Source organism: Zeus faber, assembly GCF_960531495.2.
Source record: "Zeus faber genome assembly, chromosome: 2".
Taxonomy (NCBI): domain Eukaryota; kingdom Metazoa; phylum Chordata; class Actinopteri; order Zeiformes; family Zeidae; genus Zeus; species Zeus faber.
Window position 1 is genome coordinate 32,739,286 of NC_137189.1, and position 15,213 is coordinate 32,754,498.

The window sequence follows — 15,213 nt, forward strand, 5'->3', positions numbered from 1 at the left end:
AAAGCCAGCAGCTATAGAGAGAGGGACCGCGGAGAGGGGAGGAGTGGGGACTAACAGCAAGAGATACGCAGAAGACACCTGAAGGTAGAAAGAGATGCAGTCTTCATGCCAGCACGAGAGAGAAGGAAATACTCTTGGAAGGAAGGAAGTCCAACTGGGCTGAGAGGTGGTATGGGTGGTGCCAAAGCCGTCAAGCAGGTTAAGCGAGGAGAGCAAGTCTTGAGGAAAACCTACATTCTCAACAAATACAGAAGTTTCACCACTGTGTCTGGAGGTCCTTGGAAAGTCTGAAAATATCTATGACTCAGTTCAAAAATATTAGACCTTAAAGGTAATTAAATACTGTTACATTTGAATATATGAGGTTTTAATTTCAACATAAACATTTTGTCTGCGTTTATTTGATTGATTATATTTTCAAAAATTGGTTCTTTTGCATCAGCTTCAATCGTGCTGATGTTATCAAAAAGCAAAAGTTCGATTTATTCCAGTTTTTGAAATTTGCGCAAAATATAAAAAAAATAAAAATCAATATTGTCACCCGGAACCCCATCGTTTACATTGTAATATGCAATACGCATAAGATGCCACTAGATATCAGTGTTCTGACACAAAACACTTTCCATGGTCAGTACAGTACAGTAGTTCACCAGCATACTGTATATCACCATCTACAGATGCTGCACAAATAGATCTCTTTATTTCTATTGACAGATATGATTTATTAGATGGTTTATTTTATTGAGCAGAGTTATAAAAATAGTAATAGTAATTGTTTAAAACGTAGAACAGCAGATGCAGAGCATTTTAGGAATATATCGCTTTGGTAAAATGGGGAAGAGGTGGGGGGTCGGCAATTGGATTTTTTGTTTTGTTTATTAGATGGAAGAATATAGACCACGTGACGTACACACCGAAACCACGTGGTGGACCGGAAAACCGCGGTGCTGCTGCTCGTCTGCTGCTCGTCTGCTGCTCGCAGTTCCAATCTAAGATTTGGATCCATTTGCTTCGGGTTAAATGTCTGAGCAGGAGCGGAAGCGTCCCGGCGTCGGCGTCGGGGTGCTCGTCACGGACTCGTCCCATCCAAAGTGTGTCCTTCTTGGGAAACGAAAGAGTGCGGTGGGTCGAGGGACCTACCAGCTCCCCGGCGGACACCTCGAGTTTGGGTAGGTAAGTGTGGAAGCCACTCATAAGGAGCCAAAAAGAAACGAAGAATAGAAATCCAACCGAATATTTGTTTTAAAAAATAAAAATAATTTGTTAGGTATGATCTTTCTTTTCTTTTTTTTTTTTTTAAGTTTGCGTTAACGTGACGGAAATAAATACAAAAACTGTTGTCGCTGGAAGTTAATATCAATGGAAAATAGAGAGTAAATCTGACAAAGGAAAAATGTAAAATGTACTCAGAGGTTGGTCTTGATCCTTTTCAATATATAATTTAGAATTGGACTGAGAAACCAAAATGGCTTTGGCCGATATATCGGCCATTATTCGACCTTTTTGACCAAATCGAGATCGGCAGTGCCCACGGCTCCCCATTTTGAAATAAGTATAATAAACAAAAAACATTGATTCATTATTTATCCTGTACATGTCTGTTTTACACTACTTTTAAGTTACTCACCAGAAATAAGTGCAGAAGTCTGACCAGGCATTCACTCATGTTTGTTTACACTGATCAGCCATAACATTTAAACCACTGACAGCTGAAGTGAATAACATCGCTCATCGCCTTCCAATGGCACCTATCAAGGGGTGGGATGTATTAGGCAGCAAGTGAATAGTAAGTTCTTGAAGTTGATGTGTTGGAAGCAGGAAAAATAAATAAAAAATCTTGAATCTTGAATCTTGAAAAATGGACAAGCGTAAGGATCTGAGCGACTTTGACAAGGGCCAAATTGTGATGGCTAGACGACTGGGTCAGAGCATCTCCAAAATGACAGGTCTTGTGGGGTGTTCCCGGTGTTCCACGCTACAAAATTGGGTCGGCATCGGACCCAAACATCGGGCATTGGTCAGGCTCTTCTTTTTTCCTGTATGGTTCCACTTTAAGATACAAATACTGACCTGTGCTAGAACCACAAGACTGATTATTTTACATTATACAGGCAATAATGGAGGTCTATTCCAATAATAGGTTATTTGCTTGACAACAAACTATTTTGAAGCACTTTAATTTTTTTGTCAAATGTAATCCCCTTTAAAGGGAGACCTGGGAAGAGTGTGCTCATAGAGAAGTCCTGGAGGAGGCCGGGGTTCACTTGGTCAACATCCGCTTTGCCTCAGTGGTGAACTCCATCAAACTGGAAGAGCAGTACCACTACGTCACCGTCATCATGCAGGGGGAACTGGACGGAGAGACTGTGCAGGAGCCCCGCAACATGGAGCCACAGAAGAACGAAGGCACCAATCATTCAATATATCATTACTATTCGAAGCTTAAAACCAACTAGCTGCAATATTTTACAATAAAATAGTCAAACTACCATTCATTATCTTTTACATGTATCATATCAATATTGTGATATGAGACAATGGTATGTGTATTTGCATCAAGCGACCTTAAGGTACAACTCAAAGCAGCAAAGTTGTCCTTTTCAATTTAGTTTAAGGATCTTTACTTTCTCACCCACTCACCCAACTATTGGGTAACAGAACATGTTTGGTCTTCCTTTCTCCTCTCCAGGTTGGACGTGGACACGGTGGGACCAGTTCACTCCTGAGGAGACGCTCTTCCTGCCACTGGCCTGCCTCAGACACCAGGGATTCCAGCCTTTCTGCAACACGGCATCAACCCCAAATGGACCATTTGAGAGAAACAACATGGACCCTTAAACTGGGAAAGACTGCTTAAAACCCCTATACAGCTTAGATTGTTCCATTTCCGGGTCAAACATATTGTGTTTATTGCTGTCAAGTAACACGGTTCTCAAAACATGTGTGATAGTGTTACGAGTTACTGAAGGCTGGGCTTACAATGAAATAACTCAGAAGCAATGGTCTATGTAGTAGTCCATGTGGAGTAGTAGTGCAATGTCATATTTTCGGTTGTGTGTCGTAGAAATATTACCACAAGTTTTTATATATATATATATATATATATATATATATATATACACACACACACCATGTTATTGCCATGTTACAATTTGGAGATTGTACTTGGCAATACCATTCTGAGCACAAGCATACATGGTTCAAAGGTTAAATGTGTAACAGTTAATGCCCAAGTGACATACACCGATCAGCAACAACATTAAAACCACCACAACCACAACAATCACTAACATTGTGTACTTCCTCCTTGTGCCGCCAAAACAGCTCTGTACCATTGAGGCATGGACTCCACAAGACCTCTGAAGGTGTCCTGTGGTATCTGGCACCAAGATGTAAGCAGCAGATCCATTAAGTCCTATAAGTTACCATGGATCAGGCTTGTTGTTCCAGCACATCTCACGCTCCATCGGATTGGACCCTAACCCCGGCCATCCACATGATGTAGAAGAAAATGTGATTCATCAGACCAGGCAACCTTCCTCTATTGCTCCAAGGTCCAGTTCTGACGTTCACGCGCCTATTGTAGGCGCTTTCGGCAGTGGACAGGGCTCAGCATGGGCACCGGTCTGTGGCTACGCAGCCCCATATGCAGCAAACTGCGATGCACTGTGTGTTCTGACACCTTTCTATCATAGCATTAACCAGCATTAACTTTTTCAGCAATTTGTGCTACAGTAGCTCTTCTGTGGGATCGGACCAGACGGGCTAGACTTTGCTCCCCACCTGCATGAATGAGCCTTGGCGCCTATGACCCTGTTACCAGTTCACTGATTGTCCTTCCTTGGACCACTTTTGGTAGGTACTAACCACTGCATGCCAGGAACTCCCCACAAGACCTGCCATTTTGGAGATGCTCTGACCTAGTCGTCTAGCCATCACAATTTGGCCCTTGTCAAAGTCACTCAGATCCTTGCGCTTGCCCATTATTCCTGCTTCCAACACATCAACTTCAACAACTGACTGTTCACTTGCTGCCTAATATATCCCACCCCTTGACAGGTGCCCTTGGAAAGAGATGAGCAATGTTATTCACTTCACCTCTCGCTGGTTGTAATGTTGTGGCTGATCGATGTATTTATAGTATATATATAAGTCTCTTCAGTTTTGTTTTTTTTAATCTCTTTTAATCTATCTATCTATCTATCTATCTATCTATCTATCTATCTATCTATCTATCTATCTATCTATCTATCTATCTATCTATCTATCTATCTATCTATCTATCTATCTATCCATACATACATACATACATACATACATACATACATACATACATACATACATACATACATACATACATACATACATACATACATAGTAAGATAAGAGATTTAATTGAAGACTTGAGTCTTTGCTCATCACATTCAAGAACTTGAAAAGCACACACTCCACGCTCTATTATCACGGTTTTTATTATTGATTTTAGTACCCTCTTTCTTTGACCGTTATTGTACTTTGGGTTTTCAATGTGAGTGAACTGAGCTGTTTAAATAATAAAGTCTGACTTGGAATTGTCTCGACTACATCCCTGAATGTGTGTGCATTTACTGAGTAGATGCTTTCCATTCTTGCCCAGAAAGGCGGACCCCGCCACTAAACATGGAAAGAGCATGTAGAGGAAAAACATCACAACACAATTACCTTGAATGACTCTTATAAAGTGTAATTCAAGCTAAATAAATGTAACTAAATATGAAATATTGGATCGATTTGATAAAATAACCGTACAAGTTTGTGAGTTCTACAAGCTAGAAAACGTAAAAAGAGCAATAGGTAGTAGTAGTCGTAGTTAAGAATATTCGACTTGCACAACATACATTCGATTTTTGGGTAAGCGCATGCGCAGATGGTTCCCTTATCATTTAACATCTATGTCGGAAAGCTGGGCGGCCATACATTATGATTGGAAACTACGTATAATGCTTAGGTATGTTTGTGAATTACACAAACGCCCTCACGCTGTCACTCAACGTCACGTCATCTTCGGATGTTTGAGGGCTCGTTGACACGATGGCGGCGGTTTGTGGCCTCCAAACTTTGCAAGGCTCTAGGAATGTGAAGTGATGTTGGACCAGCACCTGGGCTTTAGTAAACCTCCGCCGAGGTATTGGGCAGAAGATTTTTCGAAACATTTTCGTTGATTGGTACACCGAGAAGGACTGTCTGCTTTTGCCAAAGTATACGGCCGTATACGGTACATAGAAGTGTTTATATATGGGTACTCCTCAGTAAATGACCTACCTGTTTTTTTTTTACGACTGTTCGGACTTACAACCAGCTCTCTGACGAGTTTGTATTATGCAATGCCGCGGTGTGCCGCCCTTTATATACTATACACACAATATACATCTCATCTCATCACTGTTCTCAGACGCCCCCCTACCGTGAAATAACGCGGGTCCTCGCTTATCGACCAATTCGCTCAACGACCTGGTCCTAGGAACGGAACTCGATTGCTAAGTGAGGAGTACCTGTAGTATATAAATATTTTTAAATGAACCTTTTTACTAATTAAGCTTATGAATTACTACATATCCTTTTGCCACTGACAGTTCTCCAGTTAACTGGATGTGGCACATTTTGGTGACCCCCAAAAAGGAGATTTTTGTCCGTTACATTAAATCACATTAGCCAAATCATTCAATACTAGACCAATTGTCGATGTGCTCATGCGTAGTCACGGTGGCCGAGAGGTTAAGGCGTTGGACTCGAAATCCAATGGGGTTTCCCCGCACAGGTTCGAATCCTGTTCGTGACGACCTTCAATTTTGGACTTTACATGTTTTGTATTTTAACAGTCGACCTGGGCGATATTAGAATAACATTTACGCATTATTTTACTACGAATTTAATACCTTATCCGGATCGGGATTTCTATTTTACACTTTCATAATTTTTTACAGAACTAACGTAATCATTGTGATTTATTTAAAATCGTGCGTACTACGGCCAGATTTCTACATTTGGCATTTCATTCATTAAATCAAATCCCAATAATCAAGTAAGGAATTGCATAAAAAAAAACATTATACATATTATAAGACGGTAAAAATACTATTATTACTACGTTATTACATTACATTGCATTGCATGAAAGGGCGGTCAGGTCCCCCTGTGAGCCTGATCACCGACTGCGATGAGAAGGCCTACCGCGAGGAGGTGGCTGACCTGTCACTCTGGTGCCAGGACAACAGCCTCCACCTGAACGTCAGCAAAACCAAGGAGCTGATTGTGGACTTTAGGCGTGGATCACAATCGAGGACGCACGCGCCCTTGTGGATTAATGGGACTTCTGTCGACAGGGTGAGCAGCTTCAGATATCTGGGAGTCCACATCACAGAGGACTTAACATGGACTGTACACACAGACACTCTGGTGAGAAAGGCGAGGCAGCGTCTCTACCACCTCAGGCAGCTGAGGAAATTCCGGGTCTCGGTGAGGATCCTCAAGTCCTTCTACTCTGGAGCAGTGGAGAGCATCCTGACAGGCAACATCACCGCCTGGTTTGGGAACTGTACTGCCCAGGACAGGCGGGCCCTGCAGAGGGTGGTGCGTTCAGCTGAACGTACCACTGGAACTACCCTCCCCCCCCTTGCAGGAGCTATACACCAGGTGTAGTAGCAGAGCCCGCAGGATCATGAAGGATCCTCATCACCCCAACAACGGACTGTTTCAGCTGCTGCGGTCAGGCAAGCGCCTCGGCAGTCACACAGCGAGAACAGAGAGACTGAGATGGAGTTTTTTGCCGCAAGCCATAAGAACTGTCAATGCTGACCTCACCAGGGGTCCTCACTGAGCCATACACTAGGCTCCACTACCTACTGTACTGTATGTAGCATACTGTACCGCATACTGTATCACTGTTCAGGCTTGTTCGTGATGCCGTATTGCTGCGCTGTACTGTTGTATACTTTGCTGTATTATCCCAAACACTACCTCACTCTATTCACATTCACATGCCACTTTAATGCACATATCTGTATATACATAGGCATATTCCCTCTATCTATTCCATTTTATTTTTTATTGTATTTTATTCTATATATTTTTATCTTATTCTATAAGTATTCAACTTACTGTATTACGTTTTAGGAGTCAGTTAGTCAGTCTATTAGAAAGGAATTTTTTCCTTTTTTTTTTTTCCTAGGACATATTGTGTGCTATCACCGGGTGCGTTGCATTACATTTCACTGCATATATGTATGAAAGTATGTATATGTATGTGACAAATAAAAATCTTGAAACTTGAATCTCCTAATTCTGAAAACAATTTCATTTTTAGGCTTGAGTTTCAGAAATAGTTTTAATCAGATTTGCACATTTAGAGCACTTGAGCAGAAATATAGAGAGAAAAGAGGAAAATCTCTCTCCACTTGTGACCATTTACTCACATTTTACACCAACCAACTCCAGCTGTTTGCCAGTTATTCATTCAAATGTTTGATTAAATACAGAAGTGAGATCGAGGGAGCATTACGGTGTAGTATTAATAGTATATGTGATGGAAAATGGGAACTGCAGTAGAAAATAAAATGTGATGCTTGTGTTCCACTCCCTGTACAGTATATCCTCGCCATACACTCTTTTTCCACCTCTGTGCACACATGACTACAAACACATCTTAAATATTGGTGGCCGTAGAATGATACAATCATAGCATGAACTGCACTGTAAATATGCATAGTTCCATAATCAATTTGAAAATCAAGCACTCAAGTATGATTAATCTGATGATGAAATGTGACTTTGATTGTGGTGTGTGTGTGTGTGTGTGTGTATTTCTAAATTTGTATCGGGGCACTGACATAACAATGTAATGTGCATGTGTTACCGGGTAAAGTGATGATAGCAGCAGTTGAGCTTCCAGGTTCGAAAAGTAAAAGTCCACTGTATTTTGAGTCAAAAAGTCTGCATTTGCTTGGTTTTTTGTAGAGGTACAAAGTGGTCAGTGAAATAAAAAAATATACCCAACATGAAACCTTTAGACATGTACAGCAATGGATACTCCACTTCCACGGTATATCTGCTTTGAAAAAAAAACAAACAAAAAAAAAAAAAAACAACACACATATAAAAATAGTCACAATATTTACAAATCAATCATTGAGAATATAGCCGTGGATTTATTTCATTACTCTTGTTTTGGCTCAATACTTTGGATTTGATATTCCTCAGACTTTTATCATTTCCTATCCCGACTTGTAGTGCAGGAAATGCATAATTTACGCATGCTTTTTAATTTTAGGCTTGGATTGTGCTCAAAGTCTTCAGATGTTTGACTCCAATGTGTTTGAGTCAGAAAATGTCTCACAGAACTCCACCCGACCCTCTTATTATTTGTGCCATAAATCTGGTGCTTGTTAATGGAGGCTTACAGATATGAGTCATGGCCACTGTCCAGCTCGAGAATAAGGATGTTGTGGAAATCAAATTTTCCATTTCAATTTCACACATACAAGGAATTTAACTCTAATGTCGTCCGTAACGTACCAAAAAAACCCCAACAAAAAACCCCCAGCAAAAAACAAATAAATAAAAAAATAATCAGGAGTGAATGAATCCCTTACAGGATTCTCAATTGCAACACAAGCTGTTTGGCGCCTTTTTAATTTCCAGGTGAAATCCCCTGATGAAGAAACGCCTCTCTAATTTTCCACGCTTGGCTTCGTCTGAAACAGTCGGCGGGGGAAGTTGAGGGACGCTCCTCGAAAGCTACTTCCTCCCCACTTTAGAACATGCCTCTTTTATTTCGCTTAATGATGCTCAGCTACAAAGGAAATAGCCACTTAGCGCCCACATCCATCCATCGGTCCAACCTATAATTCCTCTGAACGTTACAAACCATGAGAGGTAGGGCGTTGCAGTCGACATTTCCCTGCGGTGGCTCTGAGGATACATGCAACGGAGCCTCAGAGCGTGTCGTGACTCACGTGCATAACACTGTTGTGTCGTGTCCTTCAGAGGCTCCGATGCGCCACAGCATTGAGCTCACTACTGGTTGGCACTGACTGGCAGTGTCATCTTGTTCTGTGTCATACCCCCTTGCCCAGCCCCGCAAGTGACCTTGACTTGCCACTTCACCCCCTCTGAAAACCAAAATGTAGCCCCAGTGATGAGTTTTTAAACATAGCAGAGTATTGAAGCCAATGTAGACGTGCCTTAAAGTGAAGTTTGGCTGAGGGCCTCTAGATAATGCTTGGAAAGCCTCGGACCGGATGGAAGTTCTCGCCAGAAATCCAGCCTTTCCAGACTCGAGGGTCTCAATATATAGCTTAAGTTGTAATAGGTGCCTTGTTGTGACTTTCAAAGAGGATGTTAAGGCTTGAAAAGGGGGACTTCTGGGGGTGTAGCTGCCTTGATTGACATGGTCTCTCATTTGCATTCCATCAAGGTGGCTATGTTTTCTTCCTTCCTCCGACGGTCTGGTGATTTTTACACGCCAGCCCACCAAGACTCTTAGTTTCCGACCAAGATGGTGGCGAGTGCAAACCCAAACTCAAGGCTGCAAATTGTCTCCTCAGAAAACCAACGGGTGACGTTACAGACACATTTTTCTTGCAGTCCATGGCTGTTAGCGTTGGCTCCATGCCTCGGGGGAGGGTGGGGGTCAGTAACACCTCAGTAACGCCCCCTGGTGTTGGCCCTGGACATGGTGAGCGGCAGCGAGACGGACGACAGGGAGGAAACCTCCCAGTAGAGCGAGCGGGAAAGGAAGAGCTGGTAGAGGATGACCACCGAGATGGACTGGAAGAGGACCACTCCAATGGTCACCATCTTACAGAGGGAAGGGGAGGGAGGGAACCAGTCAGTTTAAAATCTTATGCAAAAGGAAAGGAAAAAAAAAAAGTAAGAAATCAATGTAAAAGGATCTGGCATAAAGTGTTGGTTTGCACACCGACCTTCTCCTGTTGGTGCTGGTTTAAGACAATAGAGGTGAGGACCAAGGCAGGGTGACAGAGGAACCACAAAAAACATCCCTGCAAACAAACAAAGAAACAAAGAAAAAATTCAGTGATAAGGCTTAGACTGACATGACTTAGACTTGGCAGTTGTAGTGGTTAGAATATAACCTCATATTATGAGGTCCAGCACCTTGGCGAAGCTGAGGTAGAAGTCCCTCTTGAGTGCGCTCCTCTCGGTGGAGATGATCTGGTAGAGGACGGAGGCCAGGAGCAGCGCGAGGCCGACCCTCAGCACCATCAGCAGGATGCCGGGGAGGCTGCGCTGGGCGTGGTAGCTGCGGTGATCAGCCCAGGCGTCCGAATACTGCTCCCACAGCAGCAAGAAGCCCTGAGAAAGACCCACCACGTCAACAACAACAAGCCAAAAAAGGAGTAAGGAGATAGTAGAAGAATACCTTCCTTTGCACTCTGGACTTGGTCCCTCATAGACAGGAATATCCCTGTATCATTCCATCATTTTTTCATATTCCATTTAGAATCTAAAATCAGAACTTATCCACATTTTCCCGCATAGGGGAACGGGAAATGTTGCGAGTGTGGGGATCGCGGCGGAGAACCCCCACGCTTCGTGCCGGCCCCCACCGGTGTGCGCGTTGACCCGGGTTTAAAAAACCCGGGTCAACCCGCTAATTTTGGTGTGAAACAGCATTTTACTCTTGATTATACATTTTAGTGTGATCCACTCTATAGTTTACATTATGCATAATATGAATGCCAGAATGGCACTATATTAATGCAGTGTATTCATGCTCTTGTCTTAACATTATAAGGAGTACTTTTATCATATTTTATTATAATTTTTATTGGTTATAATACTTAAGGATTTGGGTATTATACTAAACGATAGGTTCACTATTTTTCAACCCAGGCCTTAATTAAAATGCTCCCATCATTTATAACCTCAATGAAAGCTTTACTATTGAGAAACCTAATCTGCTTCAGCTCCTCACTGTGCTTCAATGCAGTGCAATTGTGATCCTATACTTTTAGTGAAGGTTGAGGCGTCAAATCACGTATTTACTTGACTATTATTCCTGTCTATTTTTAACCATGTTTTATGCTCAGATGTTCCCTTATAAGCCCTTTGGGCCCCGACATCCTGCCCACTGCAGCTTCGATTCCGAGCTGCTGGAAGAACTCCATTTCCCCAAATAAATTTAGGAAGTTCTGGCTCCGTGTCCTGCTAAGACGAGCGAGCGTCAACACAAACATCGAGGCTTAAAAACCGTTGCTTCAGGAACCAAACGGTTGACATCACGGACACTATGCCCAGTTTTCCTGCTGTCCATGGTTGTAAGCATTTTCCCCCAAACAGACAAACAGTGAAGAAAGTGAATTCCAAAAGCCCGGATCACCTGCGTCAGCGCTCCCCCGATGGTGACGGCGGTGGAGGCTGGCGAGGAGTCCCACTGGAGGGGTCTGGACTGGGGCTTGCGGCCCCGGCTCAGGGTCCAGCCCATGCACAGGCTGAGCAGCATGTACAGCATGGACACCTGGGACACAGAGTCCAGGACTGCACAGGAGAGAAGGAGGGATCCACCTCAGTTCAAGTCACACAATTTTATCTTGGAGGATCTCGTTGCTAAATCACCGACACTGACTCCTGACGGTTCCAAATTCTAAATAATAAATTGAGGGGCTTACACTCTGCCAAGCCGCCCATCAGTGGAAGTCCCACACCGTCCCTTGAATACCTGCACGTGAGTACAAAGGCAGGACGCGCCGTGAGACAGGAAACTAAAAAAAGGCAGAACCATTTGGTAACCGAGTGGGAAAAGCAGTTCGAGACTAATAATGCCAAGACCAATAATTCAAGACAAACAATGACTGAAAATTATTCACTGAGGAATAATAGTTATCTTTCAACATCAAAACTGATGACCCAAATCTGAAAATGAGTTTAAAATTGAACTAATTTTATGAAATTAATTTTGCTTGTTTGCTTTTTTGCTTATTACTATTTGATGACCTTCTATTCATGGAGAGTACTTTGAGTTGCATGATTTGTATGAAAGGTTCTGTACATATAAAGTTAATTATTATTATTATTATTATTATTATTATTATTATTATTATTATTATTATATTTCATGGATTTGGTTTTCCCCACCTGGCCAGATGGACATAGTTGCAGAGCGCGGAGCCACCCTGCAGCGCCAGCGCAGTTGACAGCACCTTGAGAGCCATGTGCATGGGGCCGCCTTTCCTCAATGCCTGGTACAGGGGCTGCACGTAGATACAGGCAGCCAGGAAGTAGGCCAGGAGCAGCAGGAAGTAGAAACTGTGGAGCCCTAGGGTTTGAGGGAACCAGAGAGAGAGAGCGAAAGAGAGCGAGAAAGTCAAATATTTTCTGTATTATCCTTTCTCTATTAACAGATATCTTTAAAGGATAGGTTGGCCATTTTTCATTTTTCACTGCTACTGTTTCTCACTGTACTTAAGTGCAGTCCCAAACACTTAAGCTTTAAATGTTAAATCTCCATTTCAGACAGTCTCTGTGTGGTATACCACACACACACACACACACACACACACACACACACACACACACACACACACACACACACACACACACACACACACACACACACACACACACACACACACACACACACACACACACACACACACACACACACACCATTTTATCTTTTTTTTTTTTAAACTTTTGCACATATTGGCTCTCTTGGCTTAATCCACGCTCACCAAAAAGGCTAGAAACAGGAAGTTGTATAGTGGGTTTTTATTCCTCTTGAGTAGTAGGAAACGTTTTGATGTTTTTTCATCTTCGGCTGCTATAATGACCAAATTTATATTTTACAGCATCCATGTGCATTTTGGATAATGTCAGAATATTCCAACAAAAACTTAAATAAGATATTTCATAACCTGATATTGAAGTTGAAGTGTTACATAGGGTCAAATGCAAAAGTTTAAGATTCAGCTAAGCAAAAACAGTTATCCTGCTATTTTGAATAAATAGGACCTACTGTCATTTTGCACTGCACTATGAGCCACAAAATAGGCATGAAAAGCATGATTATTCTCATACTCTCATTGGATCTTTGAAAATACACTAGCTTGTATCAATTGTACGGTGAATTGTATGGCTTGTATTAATTGTATCGTATGGTATCCCTGTGCACGTCTGTTCGCGGCCTTTTCTCACCGGTCTGATCAGCGCTGAAGTGCTCCAGCGGGTTTCCTGCCGCGTCGGCGTTGAACAGCAGCACGGTGAAACTCAGGTCGCTCTGAGCCGGAATGGGCCCTCCATCCTGCAGTGCACGGAGCAAGACACCAGAGTAAGACGCTAAATCGATCGCTTAAATAACTCGGCTTTTGAGACGATCGAAGGTGGATGTCCTGAATTTCACAGGGGCTAGGCTAGTTGATTCCCTCTGCAGCCATGCACTGAGCTAACACAGTTAGCACGCAGCCCGTCGCTATCTCAGTACTGGACGCACAGGGAGGACCTTTGTATCGACGTTATTATCTAGCCAAACTACTGGAGTATCCCTTAATCAACAATCCCCATCAACAGCAACAATACAAATGTAAATGTATGCACTATTACCAGCATTACTTGTAATTGTCGGATTACCTGACATGTGTATCTGTCTGCGTAGAGGGCTTGCCAGGCCGTTGGCGAGGCCTGATGAGGAATCGTCTGGTTATGTTCCTCCAAAGTGAGAGAAACTTGCCAAGACAAAAGGGGGAAGAGGGGGAGAAACAAGAAGAGGATCAGGGCAGGACAGTAAGGCTGGGATGCAAGCAGGACGGTTACAAGGGAAGGGGTTTCATTTATTTGGTTGAGAACTCCTGGCGGCTTCTTTCCGTGCGCGTGTTTGTATCGGTACGACACGTACTGGTGAGATCCGCCTTGGCCAGTCGCTCCGAGCAGCTGAGGTTGTCCAGGCCCTTGTCCATATCCCGGTACATCAGGAGGCGAGATTCCTTCTCCACGGCGAGAGGGGCGTTGGGTAGTCGGCACACCACCAAGCCCTTATCTCCTGGAGGGCAGAAGGGAAGGGGAAGGGGAAGAGGGCAGGTTGAGGGAACATTAAAAAAAAAAAAAAAATCTCTGCCGGCGGGAATGATGTCCAACAGTTTCAGGAACGTTTTCAGACGAGGCCATTTGGCATTTTACTTGCGCTCTCATCTCGTTGAAACCGACGAGACAACACAGTTGACCCTCATAGACTTTGTCCACTTCATCACACAACGAATCCCTGAGTAGTGTCAAGATCATGACATCATACTTGACGAGCGATTGTCACACAAATAAGAGAGATGAACGATCCGGTAATTTTACGCCACATAAAATAAGCCTAAAACCATGTAATAATAACAACACACATCCCCCATATAAAGAGGAGCGATTTGTTGACGTTGACCCTTGTAACATAAAAAGTCAGGTTAATTTCCACCAAATGCACCAAACTTGCATTTTATTTGTTACAACAAATGGGCTCAATTCACAAATGGGACGCTGGCTTAGAAACAAAACAAAACAAAACAAAACAAAACAAGAAACCTCTGTGGAATTTGGATGGAAACGCACGCTCGCAGAGCCAAACGATATTACAAAAACATCGCGATCAAGCTCAAGCGATCGCGATCGGACGATGACGTCAGCCCTGGCCGCGACCGATCCTTCAAATCTGGGTCAGGGTGCCGGTCGCCGCGGGCGCGGAGCGCGGCTCTCGTCCGGCTCGGCCCCGTGTCGCGCTGGGCAACTTGCGGTTGAATTCACCGGAGCCCCGCGCGTCGCCGCAGCGTTACCTTGGTACATGAATCTGGTGATGAACTGCCCATCCCGCTCCCTCGCCACTCCGCTCTTGAAGAGCCCCGTCACAGTTTTTCCAAATGCAGCCGGCGGGCAGGATGTAAAAGCGACAAGTGCGGTTATTAAATAATACATTTTTTTTTCCCACCCCCTCCGGTCCGAGGCGTCAATAACTTGAGCGTTGAGTGACTCAAGTGAATAAACGAACCGGCGCACAGAACGCCGAGGTGATGCCCGGTCGGCACCGCTGACGCCGAGTGACAGGGTGACCTATCGGAGGACGACTTCCGCGTTCGCGTCACACTGCCGGAGCCAATCAGAGGGAGGATGGGGGGGGGCGCACAGGCCAAACGCGGCGGCCGAGCCTCCTACGTGTCAACGCTGCCGTAAAACGCCCGGCGACTG

General features: G+C 43.6%; 2 protein-coding genes across 2 annotated transcripts; one reads left to right on the forward strand and one right to left on the reverse strand.

Moving 5' to 3' along the window:
• Positions 1–1,020: 1,020 nt before the first annotated feature.
• On the forward strand, positions 1,021–3,068 carry nudt15 (nudix (nucleoside diphosphate linked moiety X)-type motif 15; the record flags this gene model as incomplete). Its single annotated transcript, XM_080023880.1, has 3 exons — positions 1,021–1,169; positions 2,210–2,406; positions 2,690–3,068. The coding sequence occupies 3 exons, from the start codon at positions 1,021–1,023 to the stop codon at positions 2,836–2,838; spliced, it is 495 nt and encodes a 164-aa protein (XP_079880006.1). The 3' UTR covers positions 2,839–3,068.
• Positions 3,069–9,060: 5,992 nt separating this feature from the next.
• On the reverse strand, positions 9,061–14,943 carry gpr180 (G protein-coupled receptor 180; the record flags this gene model as incomplete). The annotated part of the gene is made up of 10 exons (XM_080023881.1): positions 9,061–9,834; positions 9,960–10,037; positions 10,153–10,350; positions 11,378–11,535; positions 11,667–11,716; positions 12,133–12,313; positions 13,192–13,297; positions 13,624–13,718; positions 13,889–14,032; positions 14,805–14,943. 10 exons carry the CDS (start codon positions 14,941–14,943, stop codon positions 9,679–9,681), a joined length of 1,305 nt encoding a protein of 434 aa, XP_079880007.1. The 3' UTR covers positions 9,061–9,678.
• Positions 14,944–15,213: the final 270 nt, after the last annotated feature.